General features: G+C 34.8%; 1 protein-coding gene across 2 annotated transcripts in view; it reads right to left on the reverse strand.

Moving 5' to 3' along the window:
- Positions 1-27,529, reverse strand: part of LOC138711812 (alpha-tocopherol transfer protein-like) — a 131,897-nt gene that overhangs the window by 73,379 nt on the left and 30,989 nt on the right. For both annotated transcript variants that reach the window (XM_069843064.1, XM_069843063.1), the window contains exon 3: positions 15,717-15,885. In XM_069843064.1, coding sequence (XP_069699165.1) covers positions 15,717-15,885 — 169 coding nt within the window. The remainder of the gene's footprint in view (positions 1-15,716; positions 15,886-27,529) is intronic.

Consider the following 27,529-nt stretch of genomic DNA (forward strand, 5'->3'; position numbering starts at 1 on the left):
TGACTCGGTCCCCAGATCCTCGTTAGTAGAAGCAAGTTGCACCACGAGCAAGTGAGGATGGGATTTGGATAGGAGAGGTTGTGAACGATTCACTAACCTTTGCAACCCGGGCTGAATAATATATATTCCAAATAATGTGCATGCAGCGTTAATAGTTACGAAGATATAATATTATAACTTAATTTTTTTACTATAAACAATTCAAAATCAATTTCTAAAATTGTTGTATTATAGACTTTATAATAATTATCCTAGGTATGAGAGTTCTGCTACAATACTTCAACATTTCCATTTCACTAGTTTGCAAATTAGATGAAATTGTCAATTTTTAAACTTTCTTTATAAAATTATTAAATTAATGTTGGTTTATTTTATTACGCAGGTGTTTCAGAAATAAGTACCGAATTTTTTAGGGATGATAGGTTTGGTCCTGGTTATTCATTTTAAGGGTAGGAACCTGATGTCCCTGATGAGTCGCTTTTATTCTACGTGATGTCGAAGTTGTCATAGTGGGTAACAGGCAGCCGGAGGTACGTTAGAATGAAACAGGAAACAATACGTACAGGGTAGGCTACATTCTAATATCCCAAAATGATATTATGGGGTTCGAAGCACAAGATATCTGTTTTGGTTAAGAAGAATAAACACTAGAATTGAAGATCAGTTTTATTCAGTTTACATTTAAATTTACTTGAATGTAACTCACAGAAGTTGTTCAAAGTGCCCGCCGTTGCCCTGACGACACAATATCATTCGTCGAATCAAGGACCATTGGAGATCATGTGCGTTATCGCGAACGACGCCTGTGGCAATTTGTGCCGCTAGGTCTTCCTCAGTGTCTACAGAGTTCTGATATAACAAAGCCTTCATGTGTGCCCACAAATAAAAATCAAGTGGCGTGAAATCAGATGACCATGCTGGTCAAATGAACTGGACCACCACGGCATGTACTCCGTCGAGATGAGAAACACATTAACTGGAGAGCAGTCAGCAAATACACTACATTAGCACTACGTAGTCGAATGTAGGCGTAGCAGTGTAATCTAATGAAAGGTCCTCTTTTCAATATCGGCTACCTAACCTCCAGGCGCATAGACAACATGTTGGCATTGGAGAGCGAGAGAATGAGTCATCGCGGACATGTTCCTGCGCAAAACATAATCACCTAGGCACAACTTATCATCCCTAAAATTTTCGGTACCTATTTCTGAAACACCCTGTTTAACATTATATTATGCCTACAAACTTAATACAAAATTTCTATATTTAATTTTCATACCTAGGGCAAATACTGAACAGCACAATAATTCTCCTGTTTTCCAAATATTACAATTATAGAATAAGTTACATACTCATCCGAATGTTGATATTTTCAATATGAACTTTTCTAAATACAGAATAATTTGTTATCAAATTTTACAGAATATTGTTGTTACTGAATTTCAAACTACTTTTACACATTATTTTCAATTACTTTTTTCTTCTTTCTCTCTCTGCTATTTTATTTCAGTTTTTAATAGGAGTATGTTTCTTCTCCTTGTTTATGTTTTATCAATTATAACAATTATCAGTCTAAACGTGATTTGTAAGTATTATATAGGTTGGATAAAAAGTTATGGCAACAGTTCGATATTTTTGACATGGCTTTATTCACAGGGGTACAACATTTACGCACCTTCTATATAATCGCCCCCTTATTTATTATCTTTTGCCAAATTTTTGGAAGTCGTCGTACACCATCAGCGCGTCCATCTTTGTTGATGTTCCGTATTGACCACCCTAAAGCACGGATAAGTTCATCTCTGCTATTGTACCGGGTCCCTCGCAGTGGTTCTTTCACTTTGGTGATAAGATCGTAATCGCATGGATCATATCGGGTGAGTACGGTGGATGTTCCAGTAGTCCGCGTTTTCCGTCTGCCTTGGAGGTTCAGCGTGGTGCATTATTACCCCATCAATGTAATACGCCACAATGAACATCACCTTCACAGCACTTTGTGTAGGGCGCACTTTCTTCGGACGAGAAGAACCTGGTTGCTTCCATTCATTTGATTGGCGTTTCAATTTTGGTTGGTTCGTATGAGCGAGCCCAGGTTTCGTCCATAGCGACGATTCGTCCAAGAAAGTCGACATCTTTCCTTTGGTACCGGTCCAACAAGGCCTGTGCGACTGAATAACGGTGCCATTGTTAAACCTCGGTAACCCAGAATGTCTTGCAGAATGTGGAGCACAGTTTTGTGACATACTCAGTCTTCCGCTGCTAACTCACGAGCAGTCCATCGGCGATCAGCATCCAACAGGGAAGCATGGATTTGAACTGTGTTGTTCTGCACGCGGGGTCGTCCTGTACGGAGGTTGTCCTGAACGGCATCTCTGCCTTCCCGGAACGCTTTAACCCATTGTGCCACTGTGCGATATGGCAACGATGCATCGGCATATGCTTCATGCCGTCCCTGAAAACATGCTTGTGCACTACGACCTCGTGTCACTTCAATTTTGATCCAGGAACGTTGCTCTAGTTTTGTAAACGTGGTCTTAGGGACGCTCGCACTATCCCTATGAAAGTCAACGTTCTACACACTGCAGTAGATTGACAGAGTACTGTCGCCGCTGGCTGCACTGACTCATCTAACAGTCCTTGTTCATGTCCACACAGCTGGCAACTCTCGAACGCACCATCGTCACGTGACAGCAGTGTTGCCATTACTTTTTATCCAACCTATGTATTTAATAAGTCTAAACGTTTTCGACTCTACAGAGTCATCAACAGAAGTTATGCCGTGGAATACTCCTTTATGAAAATGTTAATAATATTGATGCCAACATCACCAATTCCTTTAACCAATTGCACCCGGCTATAAAATTCACTTCCATTCTATTCGTAATACTTCCAAACACCATGATATACATAAGTTCTGCAAATGTAGGTTTATTATCGATAGAATGTTAACTGTCCTCTTAAGTCAGACCATTCCAAGTGGGCAGCCCCCGTGATGCCCCATGGCTTCCCTGGGTTCGTTGGAGTCGTGCCAAGCCACGGAAAGAGACAGTGAGTGAGTGGGAAAGAGACGGAATACCGATCGCTGAGAGGGTTGCAAGCGTGCAAGGGGTAGAGTGAGCCAGTGAGGTACATACTTTATATGGATAGCACATTTTATGACACATAGGAAGAATTCAAGAATTATAACAATTGGCCATTACAAAATAATACAACATAATAAAATTGCCCTTTTTTCTGTAGTTAGGAAGACAATAAGAACATTTCTTTGATTTGTTTCCCTTTCAGCTATATCAGAGAATATTGTTTGAGTAGAATGAATGCGTAACACTGCTTCCAACGCAACATCGAACAAACATGACCTAGTTGTACTCTTATTTAAGTTCATAATTTTGAGAATATGTGTTCGCAAAGGTATATAAGGCTAATATAACAATTAACTTACATGTCAGTGCGTGGATAAACGGAAACTCTTTTTGCTTCAAGTTCTTATAAAACGCAACGAGGCCGCATGGAATATTGTAATATTTATCTTTCACAATTATGTGACACTGAAGCCTTGTCAATTCTCTTTGGAATTTGACTGGAGCCTGCTCAACATTTATAGAAAAAGACGTGATAAAGATGTCAAAAATTTCCTAGATGCGGCGACAGATTGTTTGTGGAGAGAGACTAATTCTCTCAAATAACGTCACCAGGAAAGGACACAATATCTCTGAAGTTGAAATCATGCACTCATTTACAAACATTCCTTCCGTAAAAGGCCGGCTACTTTTGGTGATATTTAGGACAACAATATAGATTGCATGGACAGCTCTTTCGGTTCTTGGCTCAATATGTTGCGGAAAAAAGGGAAAATTAATTTTTAATGACTTCGTCACTATACAAAAATACATACATACATAACAGTAGTTAAACGGACAGAAAATCCTTTAACAGTTTAACAAACGTTTTTATAATAGTTCCCATATATTGTTGACAGCTGTTCAAAATAAACTTACTATAACTTAAACATTAATTTAATCTTATTGCCCTTAGAGTACTTAATTAGTTGAAATGATATTTACCTCATCGTAAGAAGACTGCGTTTCGACCTTTAGTTTCGTTATTAATGCCTTCCTCTCTTCGCCGATAATATGAGCGTGGGTATCAGAATGTTTAACTTCAAAGTGACGCTTAATGTTGTACGTTTTTTCCTTTACATTGATATGGCATATTAAACATTCTTGTCGTTAGATTAGACAAGATACAAGCCCTTCCAAGAGCGGTTAAATCCTGAACCGACTGTCGACGCACATCTCTTCATTCTTATTCAGACTGTTAAGCACAAACGATAGTACACCATATGTATGAATGAATGACTGAGGGAACGCATAATCCAGCAGTGCCTGCAGAATATCGAAGAAACGAGAAGAGTTGATGATCGTATGCATTCGTACACCACCACAACCGCAGCGACAGAGAGGAGTGGGGGTCCGCCGAGGGCAGGCGCAGGGCACGTCCGGGCGCCCTAGCCCTCAAACGTAGTGTTGGATTGGTCTGCCTTAAGTAAAGCCCGTTTTAATAAAAAAAATATATATATATATAGTCAATTTAGCGAAAATCAACGGTTTTAGCAAACATATAATAGATCATTTATTCAAGAAACGCAAGAAAAAACTATCCCATAATAAACATACCACATTTCAGTATTTATTTATTTATTTATTTATTTATTTATTTATTTATTTATTTATTTAACCTGGTAGAGATAAGGCTATCAGGCCTTCTCTTCCCCTCTACCAGAGGGTTACAACTACAATATTAAGAATACAATTACAATTATAATTACAATTAATATTAAATTTACAGATACAATAAAAATCAAAGTACTAAAAGATTAAATGATTAATAAAAGCTAGACAGTTTATTGTAAAAGTTAAAAAGAGAGAAGCATTTCTTTTATTGAGTAAGTACAAATTAAACCTACTCTACGCAGCAAGAAAATGCTTAATCAGCTTTCTTTTGAACGCTACAAAATTCCGACAATCTCTGATGTCACTGGGTAGGGTATTCCACAAGCGCGAGAGCGAGAATGTGTATGATGATGAATACGATGATGTCTTATGTGTTAGTATGCCTAGTATGCGGCTATTTTGCGTGCGTGTGAAGAGATTATGATATGATGACAGGTAACTGAAACGGGAGGCAAGGTAGGTAGGTGTAGAAGTGTGAAGGTCTTGGAAAAGGAGAACAAGGGAATGAAAATTTCTACGTTCGTTAAGCCGTAGCCAGTTTAGAGTTTGGAAGGATGGTGTAATGTGGTCAGCGCGACGGACATCGCAGACGATGCGAACACAAGAATTATGAACATGTTATAATTTTTGCGACTGGTTTACATTGAGGTCAGTCAGTAGAAAATCACAATAATCACTGGCACAATATCACTGACACCAAAGAAATCAATGGTTAGCATGACATACTTTGGCAAAGTATCGAACCAACTTAGTAGTGCCCACACCTGTGGAGTAACTGTCAGCGCGTCTGGCTGCGAAACGAGGTGGCCCGGGTTCGATTCCCGGTCGGGACAAGTTACCTGGTTGAGGTTTTTTCCGGGGTTTTCCCTCAACCCAATGTGAGCAAATGCTGGGTAACTTTCGGTGTTGGACTCCGGACTCATTTCACCGGCATTATCACCTACATCTCATTCAGACGCTAAATAACCTAAGATGTTGATAAAGCGTCGTAAAATATCGTACTGAAAAAAAAACTTAGTAGTTAAAAAAACATGGTATCGATATAGCTTTTCACACAAATAATAAATTAAATAATGTCTTCCCTCACAAATTACACACCAGAGATAAATATCACAGTGGAGGTATATATACAGTATGTTTCAAGTATATTGGCCAGACTTGCAGGAATTTTAGAACACGGTATAGCGAGCATGTTTCTTATTTTTGACATAATAGGAGAAAGTCCAAATTTGCTACCCATTTGATTGAGCAAGGCCACGAATTAACCTGTATAAACGACGATTTACGCATTATCCTTCCTCTAAATGACAGTACTTGCATCAACGCCGCTGTAGATTTTCATATTGGTCGGGTTTGTAATTCAGGCATATCGCTTTTAAACTAAGAAGTACCCAACTTACGAAATCCTCTCTTTAACATGAACGCACACAACCCACGTGCTCCTCTATCAGCCTATAACCAACTTTTCCCCCCTTTTACCTTCTGTTGTCAACAAAGCAATTTGTAAATTTTGTAAACAAGGTGCCCCCGACAGTTGCCGTCTAGCTGCCAAAGACACCGGAACTTTCACCGTGATCCTCAATTTGTAAGGTTGCTCATCATTTTATTATCAAAACTTTAGACAACACTTTCGATATAGGGGAGAGTTGCGTAATTTGTACCGTTGCCTAAATTGTACCACCGTCTTGAAAATTAGTTCTTTGATAAGTGTTGTCATCTACGTCAAACTTTATGAACTATATCTACAAATATGCCATTTTATGAGAGACGAAGCCTGTGGGTTGTGTTGTGCAGACGTGAAGTGAAAAAACTTGTTTCAGGTAGTTTCAATCTAGTTTTTGCGCTACCTGGCTACAACAATTACTTCCGAAAGGTAAGTGGAAGTCCACAATGCTATATATTATTTAAAACTACATTTATATATTGTAATTCTCATTAAGTTACAGACTTCTGTTAGAAATCGTTAGCAAGAATTTAACAAAGAAAACATGGTGAGGTTTCGTATTTTGTACCGGCTTCAGTTTCCTATAATGTACCGGTACAATATAGGGAACTTTCGTTATATATGTTTGAAATTGTAGTGACGTATGAAGAAAAACATACCTAATTTAAATCAGCAATTATAATTTACTAATTTCTAATCATTTCAATATGAATATAATACTGTAATTTTTATTTTTAGGAAATAAAACACATTCAATTCTGAATTTAAAATAGTCATGTCAAACGTTCATTACAAATAATAAAAAATACTGTGACATAAAAATAGCATAAACACAATAATTTATGCATTTAGAATTTAATTGAATAATTTCCCCACTTCATGTTCAGGCGTTTTTAATTTTCTTCCTTTGTAACAAATTATAATTGCAATTTACATTAATTCCAGAATGGAAAAAATCTTGCTGTTGCTGCATATATGAATGGCGATCATGGAATAAATTAATGTGCGCGAATGTACAATGTGCCTAAGCCTACAATACTAAAACATGCGAAAAACAAAAACGTAATTGCTAATGGAGATGTGAAATCGTTTGGAAGAACCACAGTACTTTCGGCAGAAATTGAAAATGAAAATCACATTCTAAAGTTTGAATAAATGATATTTGGATTAACTCCAACAGATGTTAGGAAACTTTCTTTTGATATAGCTCAGAGAAATGGACTGCCACTTAATTTCAATCGTGAAAAGAACCAAGCATTGAAGAAATGGTATTATCCACAGCCTATCTGAAGAGGCATCCCAAATTGTGTAGGCAGACAGAGGAAACATCCATGGCTCGAGCGAAAGGCTTCAACAAGGAAAGTGTCTATGAATTCTTCGATCTGCTGGAAAACATTAGTGAAAGGTACAAATTGGAATCCACGAGGATTTTCAATGTGGACGAAAGCGGCTTCTCCACAGTACAGAAGACACAGAAAATCGTACCGAGGAAAGGCAAGAAAGAAGTGGGGTGTGATATCGAGTGGAGAAAAAGGAGTGAATACAATGATGTGCCAATGCATCTGGTCAATATGTTCCTCCCATGACTATGATCTGTCTGTTGGTGCTCCACCGGTTATTATTATTACAGTTTCAGAAACTGGCTACATCAACTCTGAATTGTTTGTCAAATGGATGCAACAATTCATTTCCTCTGTCCATCCTACCAAAGAAAGGACAGTATTGCTGTTGCCTGAATGGACACACCATCCACAGCAAGAACTTTGATGCCCTGATGTGTGTGGTACAATTTAGGAACCTAATGGTACAATTTAGGAAACCAGTTGCCTAATTTGTACTCATTGCAGACATTTAGAAAACTGAACGTCATGACTTTATGTTAACTTGAAGTAAACTTTTCTTTTTAGGAAAATCCTCCCAACATATCAGGAATTGAGTTGTCGCTATTGAAATGATTCAACATTTGTCAATTAAAATAAAAAAAATAATATGTGTAAAATGGTACAAATAAGGCAACTCTCCCCTATTAATTATTTTATTTAGTTTACCTTATTCACTTTGTATTCATATTGGCTTCCTATACAATATGTAGGCCTATATTTAAACTTAATACAGCAACTGTTTCTTGCGCTTACATCCATACTTCGCATAACGAAGTCTGAAATAAGTTTGTACTTTAGTTTATGTTCATATCAAGCTCATACACTATTTAATGGCTTCTAAGCATTTATGGATGACCCTTTTTCTTTACACTGTACCATTTGTTTCATAACTTGTGTGTTTAAGCTATATGATTTGCATATCTAAATGAGACAATTCTCATACAGTGTTCATTGTTTGCAGTTTTGTTTATTCTACACACAAGACACTGCACTGGAATTATGTGATCCCCTTATCACAGACTGTTCAACAAGCTGTAGTCCATCCTCGTTTTAACATTGTATTGATGGAACAGCTTACACAAGCTTTTCATTTATTTTTAAATTTTAAAATTTAATCACATAAGATTTTACAATTCTATTTTTAACTAATTTTTGTAACTTGTTTAGTCTTGCTATAGTAATATACTATAGGCCTAAAAGGCACATTCAAACTCCTATATATTCTGATAATGACTATGTACAGTCGAAAACATTTAAACTTATTAAATAATACGTAGCACAAATAACTTTTAGTTATCTTGTTTCAAAGATAAGCATAGGCGGACCTTGTTTAACCTAATTAATATAACTGCTTATCGGCTTCTACATGGTTTTTAAATTTGTCTGTTGCGTTCAATAATAAAAAATACAAATAAAAAAATAAATAAATGAGAATAATGCAAAATTAAACATATGGGAAACTACAATCATAGCTCAGTGTCATTAAAAAATCCTGTGCACCAACGTCACAGCAGATAACAATGCGAAAAAAATGCGCATTAAATGTTATGTAATACATTTTACACATATCGAAGACATATTACAGCATTTATTTTTAATTCCCCACCATATTTAACTGTATGTTCCTCTTTTAAACTTCGTGCACCAAAGCTTCAAAAATAGCGTCGCAACACTGAGAAGGTCAAAAATAAGCATTAAATTGTATATGATATATTTTTGACATATTAAAGTTTATTTTGAAGTGATTTTTTTATGGTTACTGGCTTTCCACCATACTAAGGGGAAAGGATGGTATTTTTTTAAACTTTGTTCCTATTTGGTGTAAAATATTAATTTTTTGCATGTAGAGAGCTCATAGCTGTGGCAACTGAACCAAATAAAAATATTTTGAAACAAAAATTATTTGGGGGCCCAAATTTGAAAAAAAATATACCCAATGCAGGATTGTACTAAAACCGATATATCTAAACTGTTTTTAAAGATAGATTCAAACAGTTTTTTGCACTGTATTTGCAAAAGCATGTTCTACAAACTGTCTGTAACAGAATTTTGATATTAATCCCTACGTTTGTAAAATAAACAATTAAAATGTAATAACAATTTTCTGATTTCCTTTCTTGCAAACAAACGGACGTATTTTTTAAATTAAATCAATTAACAAACTTCTGTTACAGAGAAAACTTTCCTAATAGTCTAAAGAATGAGTGTTCTAAATTTCATTCATGTATCTTTAATAGTTCAGAAATTATATCCAATTTTGTCTGGCAATGCAGCAAAAAAAAAAAAAAAATGAAGTTACTGGAAACCGATAAAAGCGGGCGTGTGATTTAAAAATCCATAGGACAGGAAGTTTAAAAATGACGTCTCAACATCCGATAAGGGCACAAATACCCACAAAATGTTATCCAATGCATTGCACACATATCAAAGGGTATTTTAAAGAAAGGAAGTTTAAAAATGGCGATTCAACATCCGATAGGGGGCACAAATACCTACAAAATGTTATGCTATGCATTCCACACATATCACAGAGTATTTTAAAGATTTTTTTAATTTACTCATGTTTCACCAAAAAATACCATCCTCTCCCCTTAAAAACATCCTCTCCCCTTAAACACTGGACATGATTGCTTGGTACAACACCACCATTTAGCACTTGTTGCCTCACTGTAACAGAATGTGACTGATGAAGGGAAGCAATGCGTGTTACGGGATATTAGCAATATTAATTATATTTTATACATTTATTAAATTTTGATAAAGTATAGAGTTACTGTTTTATACTTTATATTTATTATTTAGTTGTCCACACCTGTGGAGTAACGGCTAACGTGTCTGGCTGCGAAACCAGGTGGTCCGGGTTCGATTCCCGGTCGGAGCAAGTTACCTGGTTGAGGTTTCTTCCGGGGTTTTCCCTCAAACCAATATGAGCAAATACTGGGTAACTTTCGGTGCTGGACCCCGGACTCATTTCACCGGCATTACCACCTTCATCTCATTCAGACGCTAAATAATATAGGATATTAATAAAGCGTCGTAAAATAACCTAATAAAAAATATTTAGTTATCTTGTATACTGATAATGTTGAACATAATTAGGTAGTCTCTGGAGCAGTTGTTTGCGCGCTTTCGATCAAAGAACTCCGGTTACCACTGACTGATGCCGCAACAACTTGCAAATCAATAAGACAGTCGGTTGTGTTGTGGCACAGAGATACACTTTTCTACGAGCATTCCTTAAATTGTATCATATAGTGTTTCGAATCTGCTAAGATCTGCGTATTTTCTTTACTCAGTGTGATATATTTTTTATTATAATTGTTTTGTGTCTCTGACCATATCTCTCTCAATTTTTTTGCTTAAAATGATACCTTAGATAACAGAGTTTATTTCTACATTTGAAATTCATAGTATGTGTGGAATGGCATATTAGTTTAATGTTATTGATCATATTAATAAAATTAAATTGAATTTCAAAATCTATAGCAAAAGTAAAGTTCTTCAGTGACTAATGTAAACATTTATATTACTGCCAGAACACTCGTTTGTTCACAAATTGTTACTCCAAATTAATCGAATCCATTTAGTTTAACGTAAAATATATTTAATTGAATTTCATAATGGAATAAAATAAACGTGTGGTATAAATATTTTAAGATCTACTGTTTAAAAATAATTTACTCAGGCCCTTAACTCTAGGGAACACGTTTACATAATATAGAGAGCACAGCAAAATCACAACAAAATTTCTTACATTGACATTTTACTGCTCTACACAGCGAAAATACGTATCGGTGATAGACAGGGACAGTCTACTTTGGAACACTGTAACACTGATTGCAGTGTTTTGGCTATCAGTTTTAAATGATTTCACTGGTCTGTTAACAAGTGTTAATAATGTATGTGGTTTACAAATATCTTGTATAAAACGATCTTTTTTAAATAGTCAAGCTAGACGCTCGGTTCATAATGTAGTCAAGTAGTGAAAAGAGAAATGTGCAATACTTATTCTTTTGCAAGTTACACATCTCGTTGATAGTTGTGTTCAAACTAAAGCATTAACTGGCGCTCGTATATATGGCAAAATAGAAACCTCTTACATAATTGATGTGTTGTAGCTGAAATGTTGTAATCAGTGTTCGCTATTGCTCAAGATAAATAGACCCTACTGATTATGAAAATGGAAGCAAAAAATCTGTAACACGTAACATTTTTGTGTGACAGGAGGGGAAGTATTTTGATTTAAAAAAACGTTTTCGTGCATTTAAAAATACGTAATTACAACAGTGAAAATAAATAAATTCCTAAGATACAAAATTTATACACAAAATACACAAACGTTTTACAGAAAAATAATAACGCTGCATAAATAATAATTACAATAAGAAAAAATAGCATGGTGTTCCTATTTCCCTTCAAAATAGGCTTTTACTGTATTAATTTAAAACTGGATCAAATTAGCTATAATTTTTTAAGGTTTATAAATTAAATTGTTTAAAATCTCAAATAAAATATCTTAGGAGCCGTACATTGCAGTAAACAATCATATACAGGCTTCAAGTTAGATTTTTAATAAATGTATTTAGTTACTTACGGTTATTTTTTCCTCTTGTCGTTTCAGTCATCTTTTCTAAACAGAAACCAACAGTAGTCCCCCATCATACTAGAATCCCACCTTCCTCGATATCGTTGTTCTATCCTGTGTATATCTTGATGGAATCTTTCCCCTTGTTCATCGCTTATAGCTCCTAATTTCTCTGGGAAAAAGGCCAGATGGGAATGTAGGAAATGTATTTTCCATGACATTCGATAACCAAGCTTCTGGTAACTATGCAGGAGTTCTTGTACAAGCTGTTGGTAATTTTCAGCTTTATTATTACCTAAAAACCCACTAACAACACTTCCAAAGGCGAGCTTCTAGTTCCTCAACACTTATTTTTTTTAAGCTCTCACCTTTGAAAAGTTTCCTAATTTGAGGGCCAACAAAAATTTCCTCTTTCACTTTAGCCTCACTGAGCTTCGGAAACATATTCCATACATATGTATCCATAGCTTTAACGAAATTCTTCATTAAACCAAGCTTGATATGTAAAGGAGGAAGCAGTACTTTTTCCGGTTTCACTAAAGACATACTTGATATTATGTTCTCCTGGGATATAGCTTTCTCGGGGAGGCCAGTCTTTCACTATATAGTGTTTTTCAGTCGCTCTACTATCCCACAAACAGAGAAAGCAACAGTATTTTGTGAATCCACCCTGAAGTCCGAGCAATAAGGCAACAATTTTCAAATCTCCGCAGAGTTGCCAGCAGTATGTTTTACATTGGGCTGCATCTAGTAACACTGACAAATTTTTATAGGTTTCCTTCATATCCACTGAATACGCCACTGGAATTGATGGTTTAGTGTTTCCATTGAGCAATATCACTGCTTTTAAACTTATTTTGGAAGAATCTATGAATAACCTCCATTCTTCTGGGATGTGCTGAAATCCTAGTTCTTTCGTTAAGCCGTCTATATTTACACGCATCCACATAGAATTCTTCATTATGAAATACTTCGAAAATTGTTCATGTCTCTTCCTCTACAATGAAATTCTAGTATCTGGTGCTAGCAGGTTCCATTGTTCCAGTCTAGACTCTAAAATATCGGCTTGTTTAGTGAGATTAAGATCTCTTATTAAGTCGTTCAGTTCACATTGTGAAATAAATGGGGTTCTTTATGATGTTCAGGACTATAGGACGGATCAGAGGATGTTGATGGTTGAGCCAAGTCATCTGTTTGTTCTATTGGAAGAACCAATTTCTTCAATTGCAAGGAGATCTGGAAATAGGGAGTTTTGGTCCATGTGGTAGAGCTCGTATTACAGATGGAACATTAGGATATTCAATTTTAGATCTTGTTTTCTCTGAAAATCCCGTAATCTTTGTTAAACAGAAATAACAATCTTCTGCATGGCTTGTCGGTTCACGCCAGATCATTGGAACTGCAAACGGCATACTTCGAGTCTTCTCTCCATTCATCCATTTTATCAGTTTTGAGTAACATGTTGTGCAGCACAATGCGGAGCCTATGATTTGTCCTCATCACATACATTACATTCCAAATAGTAATAATATGCTTGTTTTAACTTATCTGATAAAGGCCTAAGCTGCGATTTTGCCGTAAATTCTCCACATACGTAACAAAATCTGTCCGGCCAATTTACACACGCACCAGGAGATTTTTCATTCTGAGAAAGCGTAAATGAACGTGAACATCAACACTTAAAACCAGCGATACACCTTGTCACAAGCTCAAACAATAATAAACTAATCCTAAAATGCAATCTATGTCACTCTGAAAGCCCAACCTCTCAGTGCTTTCTGTCGGTCTAGCGTCATAAAGCAATAAAGTAATACAGGTATCATCCACTACACGCCTTATTAACGCTGACTCATGCATGTCAAAGAACCTATTCCTTAAAATACACTTCAAGTATATTCTGAGCAACAATATGTTATAAAACGTATGAATATACTGTGTACCCGTTTAAATAAAGTCCATAGTTCGATACCCAAGTTTTGGTAAATTCATTCTTTTTTTTTTTTTTCACAGTTTCCAATTTTCCTCTTAAATGGTGCGTGATAGAAAATGTTCAAGTTTAGATCACTATCAGCACACAAACATTGATCTAAAATGTCCATTTTCACCCTTGTGACAAAAACCTTGTTGACTAGTGTTATTAAAGACAGTATAAAATGATTAACTTTCGCCATTAATTAACACAAATTAGCGTATTGACAAGTTACAAAATTATGTCCATTTCAACAGCTCAGTCGCATACAATTCAAATATCAAAGGCGCTTAACAATATTACCATTTCGTTTAAAAATAGGTATACAAGCAATTTGCAAAGAACTGGAACTACCTCTGAAATAACCACATTGAAAAAGTTTTATTAATAGTTCAGGGGTTACATACACCTTTCATCATTAAAAATTGATGCCTCATTACTTTGATTTCTTTATTATCCTTAAGTCTAATTTTTATGACATTTTATATGCTTAACGTCTGAAAATTTATTTTTGATTGAAAAGGGAAAAAATTGAATATATAAAATGTTTTTAGAATTGTGAATCATCAGAATTTGTATTTCCCAGTTTGTACAGAACCAAAAACAAAATTTGGGTCATGTGAGTAAACACTGAGCATGCGAAGTATGTTATAACTGGAACTTGGAAAATTCAGGCGGTCCAAATTTTGTATCTGGGCCTGTACTAAACAGCTATTTAAAAAAAATACTCCTGTCTTTTTATTAATAATAATAATAATAATAATAATAATAATAATAATAGTAATGATAATAATAACATTCGTATTAAGAAGCTCAAGCACAGTGATTAGTATCTGTGCAATGCAAAGAGAAGCAAACGTTTTCATATAGGCTATTATTTAAATTTAAATAAAATTTCAAATTCTTCTTATCCAATAAGTAAAAGATTAGGCCATAGTCTGCTGATCTAAGATAAAGTGATATGTAAAATTTCATCTTATTATCTTAAAAAAATTATGGAAGATACGATTTGAAGAATTTTGAGAAATAATACAGCTTTCAGAAAATTAGGGATAAACTTGTAGATTGATGGCTGGTATTATGTTTCCATGACAGGATATTTTAATGCATAAATTGGTCAGTTTCATGTATAATATCTATAGATATCTTAAAACTGTTTTCACAGATCTGAAAATTAAAGTTCAATGAAATTACTATAAGCAGAGTTCAAAATCAATTTTTTGGCCCTAGTATGTGTATGCAAATCTGTAAGAAATAGCTGTCCAAAGACAGAGAGACAGAAAGCATGTGAAGAACCAAATTGTTTCGGTCCGTTACTGCTGAAAATGTGCATTTCTCTGAACATTTGAAAATATAATTTTGACTTCGTCATAATTTATCGTATCACCTAAACTTGAGAAATTGAGGAACATCTCTTTTCTTTGCTGTAACGTAGGCTCTAGTAACTTGTAAATTTTCTAGTACCTACTTTAAATGTCAGTGTTATTACTGTAGTGATATGTGATCATCAACAGTCTCATAAAAATGAAATACAAGTGGCACGGTTTGTATATTAAGAAATAAACATTGCATTTATATATAACAAAATTAGCTGTCCACTTACGTCAACATACTAATGGTTTTAAACCACTTGCTCTGCATGTTCCAGTCCGACATCATTTCAGGCAATAGAGACTTGAGTGTGTAGTACATGTCTATGGACTGTTTGGTTCTCTCCATGCTGTTCTTGCAGCGTATCAACCAGCGTTCTAATCGGGCCTCATGTAAACTCCCTAAAGACAAAGAAAATGCAATCGCATCAGATTAAAGTTTGATCACATCTGTGCACCGTGTGATTTCTGCCTCTTATAAATGTCTTTAATGTAAACTATGATTATTTAGTTATTATATTGACATGTTTGCTCAGAGTTGCTTTCGTTGTTAATCTTTAAGTAAGATTTAGGATGTTCAATTATTCATATTTCAGAGCAGAAGTGGTGTAAGTCAAATTTGACTTACACCACTTTTGCTCTGAACGGCTCAAATAAATAATGTACAAAATACAATTCCTATTTTCTCTTTGTTTTTTTTTTTCTCTCTCAATCTCTCTGTTCTTCGTATATACATTTACAGGCAAAATATATATTCATGTCATTTAAATTTGTATAATAACGACCGAATCATTAGCCTAGTTTTATATGAGCCGTTCAGAGCAGAGGTGGTGTAAGTCAAAATTGACTTACACCACTTCTCCTCTGAACGGCGCATATGTATGTATGTCTATATATATATATATATATATATATATATATATATATATATATATATATATAAACAGGTCGGCCTCGGTAGCGTAGTCGGTATAGCGCTGGCCTTTTGTGCTAGAGGTAGCGGTTTCGATCCCGGTCCAGGACGATGGCATTTAAGTGTGCTTAAATGCGAAACGCTTATGTCAATAGATTTAATGGTATGTAAAAGAACTCCTGTGGGGCCAAAATTCCGGCATACCGGCGACGCTGGTATAACCTCTGCAGTTGCGAACGTCGTTAAATAAACCATAGTTTAATTTTAATTTGTTATATATACACACACAAAATGGGTGTAACAAAAATTGTTACAAAACCTTATGATGTGCAATAGTACCACCAAAACAAACAGTTTAAGTCAGGAAATCACTCTCCGGAAATGGGTTGAATGTTTTATTCTATACTCCCAAAGTGCTCTGTGCTGACGACCACTGCTCTAGAATATAGGAAAGAAATCCTCTACGCAAGTGGTGAGTGGAGGAGACCACCACTCCAATAACCACTCTGCGGGAAGCCATTGTTTGAAGGGAGTGAGCGACTGCAGAGAGGGGATCATTTCTTTCTGAACTCAACTGCAGTTAAGATATCACACTTCCTGTTGATACGGTAGTACCTGCCAAGCGCATCTTACCCCTCAGCGGCCTCGAGCCGATGCTGTCTGAAACACATTCTCGCAATGCTAGACTCCTCCCATTTGTATCTCTTCCTCTCCACCCAAATTCCCAGACTAACTCTACGGATTTATGACATGGAGTATATATGATTTATATGCCAAAATGAAAATGAAACAAAGTCGCTTTCGTGAAGTAAAGCAATAAATTCATTAACTTACAATTCAGAGTGCTTAAGTGCTTAAAAGTGCGAGATTGAGCGTTTGCACACAGCTGACACCTTCGAATTAGGGACTGGGGGTTTCGCTCTAATATTCCAACTGTTTCTTGGATTAATGCGAAAGTGCTGAAATACTGAAGGTAAGTTGCGATTACGGTTCAATAAGATCGAAGTAGACCAAGTTTTCATGTATCCTCAGACGATGAATTCCACAGGGGTGAGGTGTGGCGATCGTGGGGGCCAAGCAGTGGGTGATTCTCGTACCCATCGCCTGCGAGTAACAATATATATGTTGGCTAGAAATGGGCCTCTGTCTCGTAAACGTCGGTTGATGCGAACTAAACGTTGCTCGACATGGGATGTGTCTGCCAGAAAACCATTCACAGTACACTCTTCTTTCTGCATTATAGGTCATGTGCACGTCAGCAAGTTCATTTTACATCCATTCAAATAAGAGCTGTGAGGAGCAGAAAACACTTCAAAACGTAGGCCACACTGAAGAAATACAATTTACAGAAGCATTATACAACTCACAGTAACGAATATGGCAGATACGAAGAGAAGAGCGTGTAGCATTAATTCAACAATTGAAGGAAAATGAGATAGAAGCTATTTAAGATCACAATGTTAGTGAATCGGCTGTGCGACTCAGTTATGAAATTTCACTTGTAATAGTACGATATTATAAACCTTTTAAAGATTGAAAATTTGAAGAATGTTTAATTACAACTGAAGAACTTTTCTCAAGTGTAGGAGTTTGAATCTATTAGTTTGTCTCCTTCCACCGCGATGCATCCCATCCGAGGTCTAGCCGAGGACGTTCAGGTGCAATTAGTAATTATTTGTCGGTCTGTCATTTGTTGTTCTTTCGCAGTAGATGAAAATACTTATGTAAGCGATAATCCCCAACTGGTGATTTTTGTAAGAGGCGGTATTTAAAACCTTCAGATTAAGGAGAGCTCTTATATATTGTTCTCATAAAGGATACTACTACTGGTTCCGATATTCTCATGTAGAGGCTGTAGAAATTATTTTGGACTTCCTTGGAATAAACTTATATCCTTGGCAACCAATGTTGCTCCTTCCATAGTTGGAAGTAAAACGGGTGTAATAAGGAATCTAGGGGACGAAGTGAAAAGCATTAATGTATACCATGAAGTTATTTCTATTCACTGCATTATACACCAACAGAATTCATGTGCAAAACAAATCAAAATGGTGTTATAGAAGTAGCCCAGTTGGAAAAACCACCAACACAATTATATCAAAAAGTCTCGCTCATTGTCAATTTATGTTTTTCTTGATGAATCCAGTAGCGAGTATGGCGATCTGTTATATTATAGTAAAATGCGGTGACTAAGTCATGGCAAATTATTGAATAGGTTCTTTGAACTGAGGGAGGAAACATCATCGTTCACGGGGAAAGAAGAAAAGTCTGTATCATAAGTGAAAAATGAAAAAATGTATTTGTGAACTTGCCTTCTTAGTGGAATTATCTGAATGCTTTAAATTGTTTTCTACAAGGTATCAACAAGATTATTACACTGTTATATGACAGAGTGAAGGCGTTTAATATGAAACCACTTCTAATAATGGAACGTTAGCTTAACTAAAAGGATAAGCTACAGCACATTTTTCAAAATTAACAACGATATAGGCATACTAGTTTCTTAAGGGTATATGTACGTGAACGACCACAAATATTATCAGAAAATGCAGGCTCTAAATTTCTAAAATTTTATAAGAGAATGAACTCACAATTGGACAAAAATTACAAGGTACAACAACAAGACTTATTAGAATTAAATATCTGATAAAAGTATAAAAAGGTTACTAATAGTATTTTTCAAACCAGTTTTATCAAAGTATGAAAAAGAATTCTGCAGTTACATCATTTTTTGATAACCATATAATCATAACATTGTTATGATCTCTCTGACATTTTAAATATTTTTCCTGCATGTAATAAACACTTATTTCTGAAAAGTAGACTACTCTCAGACATGTACAGTTGTTCATTTTAATACAATTAATTTTTTATTTGTCCTATATAAAATATATTAAAATTTACATAATGTTTTGTGAACTAATTTTTCTACTTTCGAAGAAATGGGCATTATTGTAGTCTACCTTTTGTATAAATGCATGTTAAATCAGCGTACAAAATTTCAGAATTCTATCTCTAATTGTCGTGGAGTTATGAAATTATATGTGTGAAAATTTTCAAATTTTGGAAAATTTAATTTAAAGTAAAAAGTGAATTATAAAAAAATATTATTAGTAACTTTTTTATACTTTTATCAGATATTTAAATTCTAATAAGTCATGTTGTGATAGTTTTGTAATTTTTGTGCAATTGTGAATTCATTTCCTTATAAAATTTTAGAAATTTAGAGCCTGCATTTTCTGATATTTGTGGTCGTTCACGTACATATACCCTTAAGACTTTGGATTTCGAAGAATATATTCACACATTATGACGATCTGCGCCAGGAATTTGATTCGAGATTTTAAGACTAGGAAAATTTTCAATTAGATTTTAGATTATTATTTGTAATTAGAACTTATTGACTTACTTTACGATAGTGAATTGAAGGACAAATATCAAAACAAAAGAAGTTATCTGACTTTTATATGAACTTTCCATGCCTTAGATTTCCCCGATTGTACAGACATCCATTTTCGGATTCACTTATCTGTGCGAACAGTAATTTTTTAAGGTGATGAAGATAAACAAGCCATGTCATGGATGCCAAATATCGGATCACAACTAAAAATGTGCTGTCACATTATGCACTATACAAACAATAGTTCAAAATGTTGAGAAAATGCTGAGGGAAAAGAGAATTAAACAAATCCCGAAAAATCAGTAGGCCTACTAATGCCAGTGTTGAATGGACTGAATGGAGTTAAATTTTTTCATTACTATTCCTAGGGTTTTTATGCGTTTTGTTCAACATTTTCCTTAACAGAAGCAGTTTACACATTTACAGTAATTGTCATGCATTACCCGAATAATTAACATGAAATGTGTATTACATTTCTGAAAGTAATTATAAATTTATTAACTTCTAACTTTGTTGAACTGAAAATAGGCTACGATGTTCTTTTTTTTTTTTTTTTTTTTTTTTTTTTTTTTTTTTTCAAATTGCTTAAGATAGTTTATTTAGTTATTTCAGCCCATATCTTTTTTCATCAGAAAACAATCATAAACCTATGCAGTAAATTCATATTGTAGTCCCGCCGCTGAACGTCTTACCTGCCCTGTTACGACTTTCCGCGGGCGAGCGGGCAAGGCTTGATGACGACACAGTGCTCTGAGTTGGGAACCACTGGACTACAGCATTAATGCTAGAGCTGTGATTCGGTGTCGCGGAACTATGGGGATCGGAGTGCGAGCAAGAAGCGGCATATGTAGCATGGATTTTCATAACGTTACATTTCGTAAACGAGAAAAAAGTGAAATGAACGACTATCATCACGTTTCCTAATGAACGAAAATTAGCTTAAAAATGCATTTTCATTAAATTGAAGCTACACGACCTGGGACGGTTCCTTTCTTAGTGATGACCTTATAGAATCTTTAAAAATGCTCCCAGGCTCAAGAAGGCGCGTCTATATTCTGCATCTACCAACATCTTCACTTATTACCAGACTTTATCTACCACAGCACGATTCTTATTTGAAAAGTCCAGCGGCGAGCTCCAAGTTGGTAAACTAGAAATCATAGTTTTCAAAGAAGACCTTATTCTGAAATTCCATTCGACAGACAACAATTTCAGGAAGGTAGTGAACCGGAATAAGTGTCCATTACACTTCCTGCTGAATCGCATACTATGGCTGCTACACTGTCTACTGAATCGACGTTTATGTGCGAGTAGGTACTAGGTAGTGCACAACGCTATTAATGCTATCAATCAGAATATGCGTACATTTTAGGACGTTAAGCGGTGTGTACTATCTGCCACTTAGCAGCAATATAACTTTTATTGAGCATGCAGTTTAGCAGTTTACACAGCCATAGGATGCGGTCCAGCAAGCAGTGGTCCATTATCTTAACTTGTTGCTGCCAAAGTCTATGCTACAGGGCTAACCTTTTCTGAAGCATTGCTTCCATTTATGAAGATAAGAAAAAATAAGACATGAATATGAGTAGACTTCGTGGAATTGCCACGAGAATCGTAAGGTTTACTACGCACGCGGTATAAACTGTATGAGAAAGGGGCGTGTAACGGATGGAGTATGCCTCTAATGTAAACACAGAGCAGTATACTGCGGTTACAATAAAACCTGTATCCTGCATTCAAGAAATATAATGAATGATCATTGAAGTAGGAAATGTCTAAACATGTAAATACACAATTATTTTATAGTGAGATATATTAACTCTTAAAATTTAATGTAAGATACTCACATCATCCTTGAATATGTGCATTGCAGTAAAGAGTTACGTACATTTTGAGCGACTGCAAAGTGAACCTCCTCCGATGGTCACTTAAACAGTTTTTATATTGAATAAATGTACTTCAACATCACACGATGTAGAAGGTGCATATTTGAAGAGTGGAAAGTCACTACTTTTTAGTACACCAACTTCAGACGTCTTGTCGTGACCTGATAGTGTATCATTATTTTATAATACGAAGTTGTGAATAGGCAGAATTTTTAGCAATAATGTTTCTCAACTTACATTTCACTTTTTCTGAAATTAGTGAATTGTTATTTTGGATAACGGATTGTGATACTTTATCCACTTTATTAAGGGCTTCTGAGAGTTGTAATTTAGACGATTCTAACAGGATGATGCTTTTGGACACGATTTTAAAATTAGAATCAATGAACAGAATATCTTCCAATAGCTGTTCAGAATGCAATGATTTTACAGCTGCAACAGCAGAACTGTTTGTGCTATCCAGTGCATCAATTACCGAGCCATTATTTTGCCGCAATGTTCTGCATAATAATTAACAGCATCCAACCACGTTTCACAACAGGTCAAGACTGGCTGCGGGGGTAAGGGTATTCCAGGGGCAATTATTTGGAACGGCAACACTCTCATTGTAGTATGTTTGATTGAATTCTTGTCTGCACTGAACAAATGTTAAGCTTTGACTATTTCAACCACAGTAATGCAAAAACAAGTGCTTACATAGGTATTCATTTGCTGTAGCTGCTCTATCTATTTGGACCGGTCACAACTCTTAACATGAACTGCTTATATTACGAGACCGGGCGGTCGCTCACATCGGCAACCTGATTGCATGCTGCGTGTGGCAATTCAACGAAGTCTAATCATGAGTAACTGAAATGCGTCTTGATGACTCATTGCGATGGTCCTGCTTCAACTTTACGTCAGATTTTCTAGAAACCTAAGGAAATCTAATATCAAAATTTTCGTTAAAAAATTCCGTGAGATCATTACACGTATTTGCAATACAATTGTATTATAACGTGAATTAATCACTATATAATCGTAATTCGTAATGCCAGAGATTGTAGTAAATCCCTTGTTTAATATTAATAACCAGGGAAAGGATTTATATGTAAATACATATTTACTTATAAAGCTAATATAATTTATATTTTGCATTATCTTTATGTTTCACAATGTGTAGGGTTGAAAAATCCTACTTTTATTTTCCATATTTTTCCATATTTTAGAGTTTAGTACATATTTTCGTTAATTTCCATATATTTTCCATATTTCATATAAAACAGTCCATATTATATTAGGTTTAACAATAAAACAAAACAAAATTCCATTAACTTTTAAAAATACATTTCAACAATAGAGATTTAAACACATGTTCAGTAATCCCTTTAACATCAGAGTTATTTGAAAATTAGCAGTCCTATCAACAATGGGAAAGTAAGTTACAAAACTGTATTAATTTAATTTAAAATTTTTAACAGACTTCAGTTGTGCAGCTCAACAGTTAAATGCCAGTCAGAGTACACATAGGTTCAGTTTTGTAAATCATACTATAAAGACGGTAAATATGCCAAAAGTACGTCATTCAGTCAATTTAAAATCAAAACTAACAAGTTACATTTCAGAATTTAAAGAAGATGGTTTATCAACTGACAATAAAATATTATTTTGTAATTTGTGTCAGTGTGCAGTATCATCTACACAAAAGTTCCTGGTGCAACAACACATTACAACTAGTAAACATCAGGCCAACAAACAACTAAATTCCAAGCAGAGACAATTGTTTTTAACACAACCAACAACATCGAATGTAAGATCTGAGTTTAACATCGACCTGTGCCGTTCTCTCATCTCTGCTGATATTCCTCTCTACAAACTAAAGAATAAGGTCTTCAGGGAATTCCTTGAAAAATATACTCAACATACAATCCCGGATGAGTCAACACTTAGGAAGACGTATGCTCCATCCATCTACGATGAGACAATACAGAAGATAAGAGATGAAATTAAAGATAGTTCAATTTGGGTTTCCATTGATGAGACTCCCGACAAAGAAGGTAGACTTGTTGGTAATGTAGTTATCGGTTTGTTAAGTGAACAATATTCTGAACGAATTCTTTTACATTGTGATGTTCTAGAAAAGTGCAATAACAAAACTATAGTTAAACTGTTCAACGAAGCTATGGGTATCCTGTGGCCAAAGGGTATTATGTACGATAATGTGTTATTCTTTATTAGCGATGCTGCCCCTTATATGGTCAAAGCTGGACAAGCATTATCTGTTGTATATCCTAAATTGACTCATTTTACTTGTGTGGCGCATGCATTTCATCGTGTGGCAGAAGTGGTCAGAGACAATTTCCCTAAAGTAGATTTGTTGATTTCATCAGTGAAAAAAGTATTTCTCAAAGCTCCCAGTAGAGTTAACGTGTTGAAAGAAATGTACCCTGAAATTCCATTGCCACCAAAGCCAATTTTAACTAGATGGGGTACATGGCTAGAAGCAGTTGAATATTATGCCGAACATATAGACTCTATTAACAATGTTCTCCTTGCATTGGACTCTGAAGATGCAGTCTCAATTGATACTGCGAAAACAGTTACCTGTGACATAAGTGTGAAGAATGACTTAGCTCACATTCAGCATACATTTTCATGCATCATAAAAACGCTCAAAAGTCTCCAAAATAGGCACCTTTCACTATCTGAAAGTTTTGAAATTATAAATAGTACTGTGGAACAACTGAATCGTGGTAGAGGTAAAGTTGCAGATGCAGTAAGAGCTAAGGTGGACACTGTACTTTCAAAAAACCCTGGATATGAAGAACTACAAAAGGTTGTTGCTGTGATGAGTGGTGAATCAACAGTGAAGATTAACTTGGACTTATCCCCAGCAGACATTGTGAAATTGAATTATGTACCAGTTACTTCTTGTGACGTCGAACGCTCTTTTAGTCAGTATAAATCTATCCTCAGAGACAATAGAAGAAGATTCACTTTTCAGCACTTGAAAGAAATGTTTGTAACCTATTGTTATGGTAACAGACAATAAAAATTGTGTTTTGTTGAAACAACATTGGAAGATAAGGTACGTCCATTATATTTTTTGTTTAGTTTGATTAAAATGTACCAATATTTAACGTACATAGTCATTTTTTTTATAATTTTAAGTCCATATTTAATTCCATATTTTGGTAAAAATCCATATTTAATTCCATATTTTGGTAAAAATAACTACATATATATTTACATATTTCATATATTTTTAGTCCATATAAATCCGTTCCCTGTTAATAACAATAAGGAAGGGCGTTTGGAAAAGTATTGTGCTCTTTAAACGTTCCCGAGCACGATAAAGATCTGGAAAATGTTGATCCAAGAGATCTAGAACTGTCTTATTTTAGATAAATTTCTTGCATATCTGAAATGAAATTCCTGCCAAACAGATCAATATTTATAATATACATACAGAAATCTCTTCAGACATAGGAAGGTTGCAGAATTTGTGAATACAACACAGTACACATTTGTGAATACAACACAATTAATGACTTTGATTATATCATTTAAAACTTGAGGTAATGCATATCGTCGTTGTTCCGGCAATAATTCCTATGTGACCTATTTATCGATTTTCAGATTTTTGTTCTATTAAATAACTTAAATAGAGATACAAAAAAATAATAAAATCTCCTATATGTAATTATATTTCTTTCTTTCGAAAATGTAATAATTCACTATCTCCTATGCACTACTATCATAGAAGAATAAATGTTTTTCCTTCCTACTGAAAAATGCCAAGTTTTGCACATAGGAGTTATTGCTGGAACAACTACGATATTCTGATAAATATTTTAACGATGAACGTTTTCTTACAGAGAGACAAATGCAGAAAAGCCGGGAACATGTGTAAACCCATGTGAGAATTAGAAATTTCGCGTATATATTACTGCTATATTCAGAATTAATATTTAGATTTTATATTTGGAAATGTTTATTTTATTAATATTTTATCTAAATTGTGACTGTCAATGTTAACTGGGTCTGCTAGATTCAAATGCCTATGAACACTTTAGGAGAGACAAACATACTGCAGTATTAATTAACAAATAGAGCAAATTTACACGTATCTTCGTTATACCCTATTCGTACCTCTCCATTAATTCTTAATGCTCATTTATACTCTTACTGCAATTTACATATGTTACGTGATGGGATTTTAAGTTCGGGAAATATTTCTAAATCCACAAGAAAATCATTGGAATTACCACAAAATATAATAATCATAACAGATATCAAAACAGAAATGGATAATATTATGCTAAATGAGGATTTGGAACAAACTATATCAGGTATCTCACAGTAAGACAAATGCCTTTATTGTAGCAACTTCTTTCAATCTGTCAAAATCCATATTAGCAAAGCTCATCCGGAAAACTATCGCAGTAAGATTGCTAAAAAAATACGCTATTGGTGTCGAGAATCAAAACTCAAGTCAAATTCATGTTCTTCATCCTAATCAGGCTAAAAGAGACCCAAAAACTTCTAATAAAGCAAAACCTGCACAAATTCTAGATTTTGAATAGAAGCTTAGAACTATTATTAATAATAATGATTTTGATAGTTTTGATAAAGTACTTCATGATCTTAATAATTATTTAATGCATGCTATTAATACCCTTTTGTGGAAAGAACTAGGGAAGATCATTGTAAATAGATAACGTAATCAATGTTAAGATATTGTAAATAGTAAAGTTAATATTAGTGAAAGTATAAGATAAATTTTGTAAATAGTAAAGTCAGTGTTGAGAAAGTGTCAGTTAAATAGTGTAAAAAGCAATCAGTGTTTGTCAAAGTGCCAGTATCAGTATAATGTGTGTAGTGCAAGAAAAAAAATGAACAAAGAACAGTGCGGAGACTAGTTTAAGTTGAACAGGATTATTAACCATGTAACAAAAGTAGTATACACGACAAGCTCGCCTGGATTGGCTCACCAAGCGAGTACACTTGAGCCATCCCTGTCGAGGGGGTTCTAACCCCATCACAGGAGGCCTGTGCCCAACATGGGACATCATGGCTAACATTCATTCATTCATTAATACTCTACCGGGACCAAAACACCCAGCGATTAGATATTATGAAGCAAGAAAACTTCAAGAGGGAAATTGTCCTACATCTTATCTTTCAACTAACAACCCTGAGACATTAGCCAAAAGAAAACGTGAGAAAAATCGGAAAAATATATCACTATGAACTTGCTCAATTTCAAAATTATAACCAACAACGTAAAGTGGCACGATATATAACGCCACACCAAAATGATTTGAGGTGCAGAATTTCGATTGATAACATTTATAATCGTTTTAGTGATTTTTTTTTTAAGTCAATGATAATATCCCTCTCCCATTGTCTACAGCCAAAAGTTCTTTTGAAGATATTTCTATTTAGGCATCAGATATTAACGTTGCACTTTCAAGAATTAAAGTAGACCCGTCACCAGGGCCAGATCGCATAATTGTGCGAAGGCTTAAAGAGTTGCACACATTTACTTTATTGCATATAATAACAAATGGAATATTGTAGTTTCGTAAATGCCCAAAAATATTTAAATGTAGGAAAACAGTTTGATATATAAAGATGGAAATCCTCTTCAAATTAAAAATTGGAGGCCGATATCTATTTTTTCTGTTTTTTGAAGGATTATGGAAAAATGTTTTCACAAACAATTGAGACACTATAATAATGGGATGCTCACCTCATCAACGAGATTTTATTTCTCTCCCTGGAATTCATATGAACAATTTCTTAATTAATGCCTGTTTACGATCTTCTAAGTCATTGAAAAAACTGCTTTATAGCTTCCTAAGG

This window comes from Periplaneta americana, chromosome 13, assembly GCF_040183065.1.
Source record: "Periplaneta americana isolate PAMFEO1 chromosome 13, P.americana_PAMFEO1_priV1, whole genome shotgun sequence".
Taxonomy (NCBI): domain Eukaryota; kingdom Metazoa; phylum Arthropoda; class Insecta; order Blattodea; family Blattidae; genus Periplaneta; species Periplaneta americana.